Source organism: Chinchilla lanigera, unplaced genomic scaffold, assembly GCF_000276665.1.
Source record: "Chinchilla lanigera isolate Chin_1 unplaced genomic scaffold, ChiLan1.0 scaffold00053, whole genome shotgun sequence".
Lineage (NCBI taxonomy): Eukaryota > Metazoa > Chordata > Mammalia > Rodentia > Chinchillidae > Chinchilla > Chinchilla lanigera.
In genome coordinates this window covers 4,030,006-4,041,415 of record NW_004955454.1, presented here as the reverse complement: position 1 = coordinate 4,041,415, position 11,410 = coordinate 4,030,006, and the positions used below count along the sequence as shown (strand labels likewise).

Genomic DNA, 11,410 nt, shown 5'->3' with positions numbered 1-11,410 from the left:
CATAAAACATACATTTTTGAATATGGCTATTGGTGCATACAGAAGGTTTTACGTGCATTTCAGCCTGTATTTCACAGCATCCTGTAGCATTTTGTCTGTTACAATTTCCAACAATGAATGGCAGTGCTGGCATTCTGTCCAATAGGCTTCATCCTTGCCACGATCTGCACTATATTTTTGGACGTAGTTCTAACATTGGATCATTCCACTTGGTTATATGGCTATTTTGCAACATTTCAACTAGTCAAAGATGTATTCACATTGCTGTTTTGTCATCTAAGTGGAGGTCTTTATTCCCTGTGTCTGTATCAGTTGATTCCTGCTCCATTTCACTGTCACAGGAACTTTGGCTCACATGACCAATATCAAAGTTATCATCATCATCATCATCATCCATTTACACCCCTCTTCTGTTATGAAAACATGTTGTTGTTTTTCTTTACCATAGTGGATCATTTCATCATTCATGCATAAGTACTCTGATGATTCACTTTGACCTCTTCTAAGACTTGCAAATCTGGTTTTTCATGTGCCATTGTACTGAATTGGGCTACTCCTTCCAGAACAATCAAAAGAAAGCTTTTTTTTTTTTAAACACATCTTGGAGCAGTATGGGTCTATTGGACCCTCTGTGATGCTCAGATATACATATTCAAAATACTGTTCCACAGAGCATAAGAATGGATCCAAACCCCACTTTGTCACTTTTATACACATGCACACTCTTTGCCATTCATCATGCCAAGTGAGTAAAAACATAGATTGCTTCCTGTAACACTCAGGGAAAGGTACTGAGACACACAGCCAGCTACTATAATGCTAAACTACAAACTTATAGTAGAAAAGTAAGGGAAAGGTCCAATGGATCCAGGCTTATACCTCAAGGGTATTAAGAATAAAATCATCATTCTTGTTGTCATCTTTGTCATCATCATCATCATTGTTGTCATGTTCATCATCATCCCAGGCTCAAGATGCACCAAATGAGAACTATCTCCTGAATGGGAATTCCATCAGACACCAGAGATAGCTTTTTGGCGTAGAGATTTTTGCAGACATTTGAAGGACTCCTTTATTTTTGTTTTGTTTTGTTTTTTGCACATCTCCAAGTCTTTTCCTTAAAAGGAGCATAGCTTGAGCTTCTTGGCTTTACGAGCAAGGCCAAGGAGCACAAGTGCTGGCATAGCCTGAAGCTGAGAGACAGGGAGGAGGGAACCAGGGAGGGTGGTCAAACCAACTGAGTTGATTCAGGAAGGGAAACCAGGATGTCAGCATGCTATCACAGAGATAGTTGGAAGGAGACAGCGTTCCTTAGCTATGACTGGCAGAAGGCTGTGAGTATCTCATACCACCCCATGTCTCAGTCCATTTTTTTGTTGCTGTAACAAAATACCTGTGACTACATAATTTACAAAGCATAGAAGTTTATTTGGCTCAAAGTTCTGGAGATCTAATCACACACTGGCATCCACTCAGCATCTAGTGAGGGCCATCTTGCTGTGTCATAACAGGGCAGAGGAGATCACATGGTGTCTAGTTACTTTTCTTGTTGCTGAGACACAAAATACCTGACACCAAAAGTTAAAGGAGGAAAGGTTTAATTAGCTCACAGTTTGTAGTTGGTGCAGTCCATAATTGGCTGCCTCCAGGGCAGGGTGGTGTAGAGAAACACTTCACGGTGGGCAGAATGTAGCAAAACAGGGAAAGGGAGGGGTACCTTAGCAGGTTTATTCTGCCCTTCTTATACTTTATCTAGGCTACCAGAATTAGGGTGCTGCCGAACCAATCAGTGGGTTGTTTTAGATATCAAACACCCTAATTCCAGCATCACACACTCTAGATTCAGCCACCTCTGAAAAAGCCGCATCTATGACCACATGAAGTTTTGGGGAAACATTTAGACACAAACCATAACAGTGAGACAGAACAAGTATGATAGCTTGGGTCACTCTTCCTCTTATAAAGCCACCTGTCTTTTTATGGAGGCTCCACCCTCATTGCTTCTTCTAACTGCCTCCTAAAGGTCTCACCTTCAAACATTACCAATGTAAGAATGTGGGGATTGTTTCCAGTACATGAAGCCACGGCACCCTGTAAGCCACTGCTAATGGCAGGGGAGCCATTTCTTCCCTAGACAACGTGGTAAAGGAAAAATGTCTGTGGACAGGAAGGGCTGGTGTGTCATTTCCAAGTCTGCAAACCTCTTTCCTTTTCCATCCAGGGCCCAACGATGGTGAGGACATTCAGTGATTCCCAGGAAGTCAATGGTGTCCAGAGCCTAACAGAGCACAAAATTGTGGTAGGATTCACATCTCCCTTGATGGTGACAAAGCCAGGCATACAATGTCCTGCCTTCCTCTGAAGCCACTGCTGTACCACGGCCCTGCTGCCTCCAGCCAGAAAATTTTTTCTGGAGATTCTGATGGTGCAAGTTGAAAATGGACCAGCATAGGTTAGATCTCAGGGCCATCACCGGCTGGCTATGCAACTCTGGGTGACTTTATTTTTTAGATTATCAGAGAAACAGTGGTTAGTATCTGCCCTGTGGAGTCATAGAAGGTTAAATGAGATAATCTTTGGGAGGGGCCCAGCTGTGTGGTGGCAGAGGTCCCTAACCTGAAAGATGTGGTATGCTCTGTCTCACAGGGACCATCCACACTGCCCTCTCACCTGGCTTCTCCCTTCGTGACCAGAGAGCACTCAGTCAGCAATGTTGCTAACTTTCCAGTACTGACAAGCCAGGTGCTTTTTTTTTTTGAGAAAGGGTCTCACTGTGTAGCTTTGGCTAGCCTTGAACTTGCAGTGATCTTCCTGCCTCAGCCTCCTGAGTGTTGTGTGAGCCACCATGCCTACCCTCCTCCCTTTTTAATCATCCCCTGGGAAGCTTCTCTTTAGTGAGCAGCTGGGGAGGATGGGCTCTATCTAGGCTGTGAGGTGATGCTCTCCCAAGCGGGGCTATTCAGGGCCCTAGCAGCCTTTGAGTGCTGGGGCTCAACCAGCTCTTTTCAAGCTACATTTGGTGCTGTCACTGCCCCTCCTCATCTTCAGCCAAGCAATGTTGTAACCATTCAAGGCTATCCCGCACCCTGTGTACTCTCCCACGTCCCTCTCCCTGAGTGCCTCTACTAGAACAACTCCTACTGGGAAGCCCAAGCACAGGCTCTGAGAACCGCTGCTCCTGGATCTCATGCTAGGGATTGCTGGAATGAGTTTCCTTGCCTAGCTGGAAGCTCCTTGGGAAGTGGCCACAAGCATGGGTGCAAGAATACTCCGGAGGCAGAGTTAGGTTTAAATTCTAGCTTTACTCTGTCCCAGCTGTGTGACTTTAGGCCATTTTAAACTAGTCCGTGCCTCATCTGCAAAGGGGTAAGAAGATTTTCCTCAAGGAGTGCTGCGAAGATGAAATGGGACAAACGACATCCAATGCTGGGAACTGAACCTGCAAGACGACAAGCCACTAGCTACTCATCTTTGTGTCCCTAGGGCCCATAAACAGGAACACACAAGATGAACTGTGCATTATGCTACTTGCTGAAAGGCAACTGCTGGGGTTCTGGGGGAAAGAGGTTCTGTGCGTGGTGGCTGGGCAGGATAACAAGTGATCGTTTACCTTACTCAGGAGAGCCTTGAATACACACAGAGTAGGGAGAATGGTTTACCTGATGCCCAGCTTCCATTACTGACTCATTAGCCAATCTCTGTGCAGCTACATCCTGCCCCTCCCCTCTTTCAACATACCCGCTGGGTTAAAGCAATAGATGTGCAAAAGCAACTTTATGCTTTTTACTCTCAAAGCAGCTTTTAGAAAGCAATCGACAGAACCAACAAAGGCAGTGGAGGGAAGGAACAGCTGCAAGGTCGGAAGTCCCAGGGGAGCTGGGAAGGTCTGTGGGTCTCATCTTAGGCCCTGACTAGTTCATCATCTGTGTCCCAGCTAGTATTCCACCTCAAAAACCAAGTCATAGTGCTATTTTTCCAATTCAGAGAAAAACCCAAGTTAATGGATGAAATTTTCAATTGGAAGTTCTCATACATTTTCCTCAAACCCATGAGGCCTGGATCCACAGACTGAACAGCAGACCACACAGTGAACAAGTTCAAAAATGATGGAATGCCCTGGAAACGGCTGACCAGTGTAACCTGACGGCTCCTGTGGATACTCCTGCTTGTGGTTGTGATTTTTACGTAGTGGGCAGTGCATGTTCTGCCAAACTGTTCCTGGCCGGTCGCATACAGTTACAGCCAAGTTTTCTGTACCCAGTGCCATGCCTCCCAGGCGTTCCTTGACCTGGTGGAACCTCTGAGCAGCTGTTGTGCCTGGAGAGAGGGAAGCACGGAGAGCCAAGCCCTAGAGGAGCGGGACCCTTCCCCACAGGTGGATCAAGTGGCATCACAATTTACCCTGGCGGAGGGAACACAGAAACCAGACCTTCTCATTTGTTTCTGGGGTAGACACAGAAGTGGAGCTACCCAGCCAATTAATTCTCGTAAAAGAAATTCCCCAGAATAGTTTCTTTTTTTGGTACCGGGAATCGAACTCACGACCTCGCGCTTGCCAGGCAGACGCTGTGCTGCTGAGCTAAGTCCCCAGCCCCTTCCCCAGAATAGCTTCTTATTGAGCGTAAGACCCCAGGTGAAATCAGAAGTGGCAGCGACCGTTCTCACACGCAGCATCCTCTGGCTCCCTTTCATTCTTGGTATTCACTTTGCTGGCCGACTCAGCACGCACACTGAGTTAACCCATCAGAGCACAGCCCACCGAGGCACAAATCCCAGTTCCGAGCAAAACCCTCTTGAGGCGTGACCACGCTTGCTGTTGCCATCTTGGCATGAGCAGCTCCATCACATCGGGGTGGCAGATCCTCGGGGCTCAGGATGTGAAGGAGGAAAAGGGAGCTGGAGGGGAGTTTGAGAAGATAGCCAGAGTTTGGGTGGGAACCTAAAGCGGCCCTCTCAACACCCCAGTGGGCCTGTGGATAAGGTACCAACCCCTGCAGGGTGTGTTAAGTCCCCGGGCTCTCAGGTTACCTACACCACTGCAGCTGACCTGGGAACCACGGGTCTCTTACTGCTTTTCCAGGACGGGAGGATATCACCTGCCTGATGGTCGGATGAAAAGACTCGAAGAAGTACGCAGCACAGTTTTTAAATAACTTTATAATTTCCTGATGGATTTAGTTTGTGAATAAAAAAGAAAAAAAAATGAACAAAGTGTTTACAATAACAAACAAGGCGAAGTTGAACAGAACACAATCTCTTTGAATGTCCTTATTCAGCTGGCAACAAGACTCCAGTAATCACACACATGTACAGTTGAAGGCAGTAGGTGTGCTTGCATCACAGACACCGTTAGGCTGCTGCTACTGTTATCAAAGGGACTCAAGCTACAACGGGCCAGTACCCAGCACTCCTTGGCTCCCCACTAAAGTGCAACACGTCTCTTCTCAAAGAGGGGAGTGAATCCCAAGTGCCCACCTGGATGTCCTGCAGTGGGGCAGGCCGGCCTGACAGGCTGCAAGTGCCTCCTGGCAGGTCTGTTTCAGAGATGCAATACTGGTACGGCACGGGAAGAGGGGCAGGCTGAAGTGCTCACTCTGGCCCAGGGATGCGTTCTCACTTCAGTATGGTTCATTTCCTTTCCTGCCCCTGGCATGTCTGGGGCCAAGAGAGTGAGTCTGGGCCTGGGAGATTTGGGTTTAAAAAGCTTCAAGGGAAAGAAATCTAGGGTCTGAGTCAGAAGGAACCAAGTTCTGAGAACAATTCATTGCACCTGGACTGCAGGCTCCAGGCTGGCCAGCGTCGGCCCTATGGGATGGTCACCGGATGATATAGCACCAAGTGGGTAGGAAAAAGGTCCTGTGGCCTGCCAGGCAGGGGCCAAGGAGTCAAATCCAGCTGCCACACAATGCGAGGCACACTGGGCAGGGACCTAGATGGAGTAAGGGTAGTTCTGGGTCAACTCTGAAACCTTTACCCAGAGGTCCTGAGGAAGTATGGGAGAATCCCGGCATGACTGAGAGCCTTCCCGCCCCTAGATTCTCGTTTCTCGTATTCGGCAGTTGTCAGCCACACGCAGGCAGCCACCCACCTGGAGTGTGGTCACTGTATTTCCCAAGTGGCTGGCCTGGCCGATACCTCAGCCAGCGTGGGAGGAGGGGGAGGAGCTTGGCTGCCTCATAGCTTGAATTTCTTTATTAACATGGTCTTGGTTTGCATTTTAAAAACACAGATTTTTTTTTTTCAGTTCTACAGCTACTTTTTAATGTTTTAGTATTTGCAACAAAGGACACAAAGTAACTGCCCCAATTCTCTGAATCACACAGACAATATTGACAAGCAGAGAAACAAAAGAGGTGGGAAGGGACAGAAATTCACTCCCCCAAATTAACCCCAAAAACCACTTCTCCCCTGAAAGGGGCAGGAGAAAAAATACCTACAACAGAGTCACAGCACTCACTAAACATATTGAAAAAAAAAAAAAAAAAATCAGGAGACACTTGGTTATAGTTTAACACTAAAAAGTTTGGAAAGTTTTTGCTTAAAAAGAGTAGGTAAACACAGCCATTTTGTTCAGAAGGATTCCGCTTAATGCACACTTTCTTTTTGGCTAATATTCTCTGTCACATGGGGAAAACCGTAGATTCTTTTTTAAAATGTTCTTTGGAGGGTCCCAGTCCTTCCTGAGAAACCCAGGAATTGGCAGTGATTGAGGGCTGGGGTCACAGAGGGCCGCTCCCCGTGCTGAGGTCCATTCTCCTCTTGCTCCTCTTCATAGGTGGGGACATGAAGTTAGGGAGACAGATAAGAAAGTCACTGACACTGCTGACACAGGGCGCGCTGCAGCGTAGGAAAGGCCACACGAGGACCTCCTTCTATAGAGCGACACATTCCTTGCTTTGCTCTTTCCTCGAAGACCCTGAGAGTAGCCAATGGGCCTATGCATAAGAGATGTGGTCAGACAGGAGGGAGTGATGGCTCCTGGATCAGCAAGTCCAGATGCCAATCACGACCATCAGGGGGCAGGGATGAGGACAGCAGTGGACTGAAGACTCTGTGATGACTTCTCCCTCTTCTCTCGCTCTGGGGAGTGGTGAGTCAATCAGTTCCTCATGGAAAAGCATTATTTTAATTATAAAAAGTGGCAAGTCACACTGCCTCTAGCAACACTGAAGGTGGCCCTGGCTTCCATCTGCTTTCCTATTATTTCTAAAGTTCCAATGTAAAGAAAAGAGATGCACTTAGATCTTCTTTAGACTGTGAGGCTCAAGGACAAAGTTTAGATCTGAGATAAATTTGGGGTTCCCTTATTTCTTAATTAAAGATCATTTACAGTCTTTCCCATTGCAAGTGGTATTCCGGTCCTTGCAAATCTCAATTCAGACACCTCACTGTTAACTCAAAGACTCCCTGGGATATAGGTATGTAAAAAGGTAAGAGAAACACAGCATTTCTTTAGTGATGCACCCCAGGTGGCTTCTATCCCCTTTTCTCATAATCCTCCTCATGATGACCTTGGTTTGGGGTATAGACCTTTAGGTACTAAAGGGCAACTAGATCTGTCCACAGAATGGATGTGTATGAAAGACTACAGGAGACTTGCAGTGAGTTCTCAAAGCTGTACACACTAGTGGCAGTTGAGTGGCCTGTGATACCATGCACACAAGAGGGTCATGGAATGATAAACGCTGGAGTGATGGGAGTTGTGCACTTAATAAACGTTGGCTCAATGAATGATCGGAACTCACTGAGGTACTCTCAATGTTGGAAAAAGAATTAACATTGCCCCTGCAATATAAAGGTAGGCCATGTTTACTGTCAGACTTTAGCCAAACAGTCCCCAGAATCATTTGAGCTGCTAGATTGCTACCCAAGAAAGATTATGGAAATTTCTTGCAGGCTGCATAGAGGATGTCTGTCCCAGAAATTTTTCCTCCCAGAAGCACCTGTCTTTCTGAAGGGGAAGTGTTCCGGGAGGCTGGGATGAAGAGGAGACAGCAGGAACGGTGAGAGCCACATACCAAAGGGCCAGAGCCGCAGGCATTGCATTAGGTGACCAAAGCCGATGGCTAGGTCCAGGGAGCCTGCCTGACATGTCTCGTGCCATGACTGTCTCTGCCTTGGGCGTGACCCGCTTCTACTTTCTCTTTTCCACTGCAGCCCTGTAAAGGCCATTATCACACCTTAGTTTCTTACACTATGGCGGGCAAAGTGAGACTCTAGTATTTCAGCCCTGCAATACTGGGTACTTTCTACAAGACTTATGGGCAGTCAGTAAGTAAACAAACAGAACTGAGGTAACAACACCACCGACCACCACTTACCATCTAACCCCTGCACCTCCTCTGGCCAGCCCTCCAGCAGAAACATCATGGTGAGAGGTTTATGGACAGAGCCCAGTAAAGCCTTTAATAAGGAACATCCCACAGCTTCTCACATGAAAGGGATTGTTTTATAGCAGGGAAGCAGGGGAGCGAGAGCAGTGACTATGTAAGTTAATGGGACAGGCAGGGAGATCCTAGACTGACGGCTGTGAGGTCTTTCTGTGCAGCATGAAATCTTTTGGGAAGTGGGAAAGGACAGAAGAGAACCAAGACAAAAATATTTACTCCAGCAACTCTTACCAGAAAGTGTTTAGAGGATTTTTGGTAGCAGAGGTGGTCAGAGGGCTAGCTTTGGGTCAAGTGGTCTATTTCTTCGTGCCTAATTATTTACAACTGCCATTGTCTATACTTGGGAAAAATGTCTCCAAAATTCTAATTCCTTCATCTGGACTTATACCTTTCTGATTTCAGCATAAGCTGGCTGAGTTCTCAGTCCCACGTTAAAAAATCACTCTCTACAAGTAGGTACTCACAGTCCCCTAAACAGAATACTCTTTAAGGGTATCAACAACAAACAGCAAATCCTGGCCCATCAAATGGAATACTACAAACAGGTGACGAAAACCCAAACCCATCACTTCCTTTATTACAAGAAATGATGAGTTGTGAGATTTTTCTAGAAAAGCTACTTTCTATTCAGAGCGGGTACGGAAAGGTGTGATGCTCTTCCGCTTTGACTTAACCAAGTGTGTGTCGAAGAACCTACCATACCTTTCCCTCACTGAAAGGAGACATTTTCAAGGATGGGTATGTGACACATTGACTTGCACTCAGTAGGGATTTTCATAAATAATCTCTGAATGAAGGAATGCAGGATGGAATGTGTGTGGGGTAAGACAGACTCATTTGCACCAGAAGACGGTTCCGGCAGTGAATGAGGCCTGGACTCTGAGAACACGGGGCAAGGGCAAAGTGAAGAGTGATGTTGATGATTGCGTGTCAAAGATGATTGCGTGTTTCAGAAACTACCGTGCTGTAGGAGCTGGGTGTGGGTGCAGGGAGGCAGGTGGTATTCTGGGAGTTATAGGAAGAAACTAGCCTGACCCCAAGGAACATTACCTTCGGGAGAAGTAAGGCTGCAGTGGGTGTCGACAGCACCCAACATGTCAAGCCTTCTTCTTCATTAGTCAGAGATATCTGATCTAACAGTGAAGCAGGGGAAGATCAAGGGTCTTAAGAGGGAGCAGGGGAAAGACCATTCACATACTCCTCCTGTTAACTGAGGAACAGAGCAAGGAAGATGAGACAGTCAGGGCTGGGGAGAAGACACACTTGGAGGTGAGTGCTAGCTAAACCAGCGCAGGTCAGCCTCTGCCCCCAATGCCTATAAATCACTATACAGGAAAAACAAACAAATGAGAGTGAAAGGAGAGGCTGGCTGTCTCTGTCTCTGATCTGTTTCCCCATCTCTTTTTCTATGCTTTTTGAAATCATTTTACCCTTTGGGAGAAAGCACCCATTGTGAAATTAGAACACTCAGCGCTCTGCTCCAGTGTGAGAACTCTCCCACTATGCTGAACTCGGGATAGATCCCAGAGGCGGCTGTCCTGTCAGAGGACAGCAGGGAATGGGCTCTTTATTTCATGTCCCTCTGAGGGTAGAGCACCAGCTTCCACAGCTCCCCACTTCTGATGACAGGAGGTCAGTTCTTCACGGAGACACAGCCATCTGGCTGCCTTGGACACCAAGAAAATTAATGCAGACACAACAGTGACAGCAGAAAGGCAGCGTAAGACGACAGATGCAGAAACAGGCCGGGACCACACTTCTTCAAGTGAGCAACACAGGATGCAGTTTGTAGTGTCTGGTGCGAGACGTTTCTGGACGCCTACTCCTTGTGGTTTCCCTTTCTTGGCTCCTTGACTCTCTCAGCGGCTCGGCTGGCCACTTCCCATACGGCAGGGTCAGGATGACTCTTCCAGGGCATTGACCACCTGCTCCAGGATGTCAGGGCAGTGGTCTGCGATCTGTTGAAGGATGGCATTGGCAAACTCCTGCAATTCTGCATTGTCCCGCTCACACTTTTCTAACTCACTCTGAAGCTGAAAGGGAAAGGAGAGGTAGATTTCAGATAAAATAAAACAACTTGCACTGAATTAAGAATTACTGTTCATCAAAAAGAAAAAAGAAAAAAATTACTGCTCATCAATAAACAACAAGAAGCACTTTCTTTGTCTAGTATCCCTGCATCAAAATTAACAAAGAAAATATGAAAGTATCAAATGTCTGTTCGTGAAAATGAGACCTAAAGAAGTGAGAGACTATGAGCCAGGTGTGGTGGCACACATCTGTAATCCCAGCCCTTGGGAGGCTGAGGCAGGAGGACAGCTGTGACTTTGAGGCCAGCCTGTGCTGCGTAGTGAATACAAAACCAGCCTGAACTACATAATGAGACTCTGTCTCAAAACCAACCCAACCCAACCCCAAAGTGCAAAAACGAGTACAAGGCCCGAAAACTGATAACTTACAAAGCTGGGACTCAACCCTACCCTCTCACTCTGGGTAGAATGTTTTCTCCATGGTGCTACAATCGCACAAACACAACTGGGAGAGGAAGGCACAGATCACCTCAGACAGCATCTTAACCTTGCATGGTACTTTCTGCCTTAAGGAAACTTATGACCACTTGCTCTATATTAATTTTATTCTGTGCATTAGGTCTTACCTTAGGCTACTCATTTAGCTCAACAGATCACTTGGAGAAACGTAAGATAGTCCATTTGTTTAGGAGTAAGCATACTTCTAACTTTCTGTTGTTTTCAACACCCCCTCTAACATCCTGTCATTTAGCCAAATTTATCGAGTGCTTACTATGTGCTAGCAACTGAAAATGGGTGGATTTGGTCCATAGGTTAATGGAGATGACAAGCATATGAATAGATACGTTATAATCCAGGATAGTCAGGGCCCAGAAGAGGCACAAACATATGCTGTGGGGGGACATAATGACTGTTTCATCCCAGAGGAGTTTAAGAAGGTGCTATTAAAGGTGCCTAGGATCTGAATCTTGAGAACTAAAAAGAAGTCTG

At 46.6% G+C, this 11,410-nt stretch overlaps 1 protein-coding gene across 9 annotated transcripts in view; it reads right to left on the bottom strand.

Annotated features, from left to right (window-relative positions):
* Positions 1 to 5,139: 5,139 nt before the first annotated feature.
* Erc1 (ELKS/RAB6-interacting/CAST family member 1) overlaps positions 5,140 to 11,410 on the bottom strand; it is a 451,367-nt gene continuing 445,096 nt past the window's right edge. For all 9 annotated transcript variants that reach the window (XM_013520186.1, XM_013520187.1, XM_013520189.1 and 6 more), the window contains one exon: positions 5,140 to 10,423. In XM_013520186.1, coding sequence (XP_013375640.1) covers positions 10,286 to 10,423 — 138 coding nt within the window. In that variant the 3' untranslated portion in view covers positions 5,140 to 10,285. The remainder of the gene's footprint in view (positions 10,424 to 11,410) is intronic.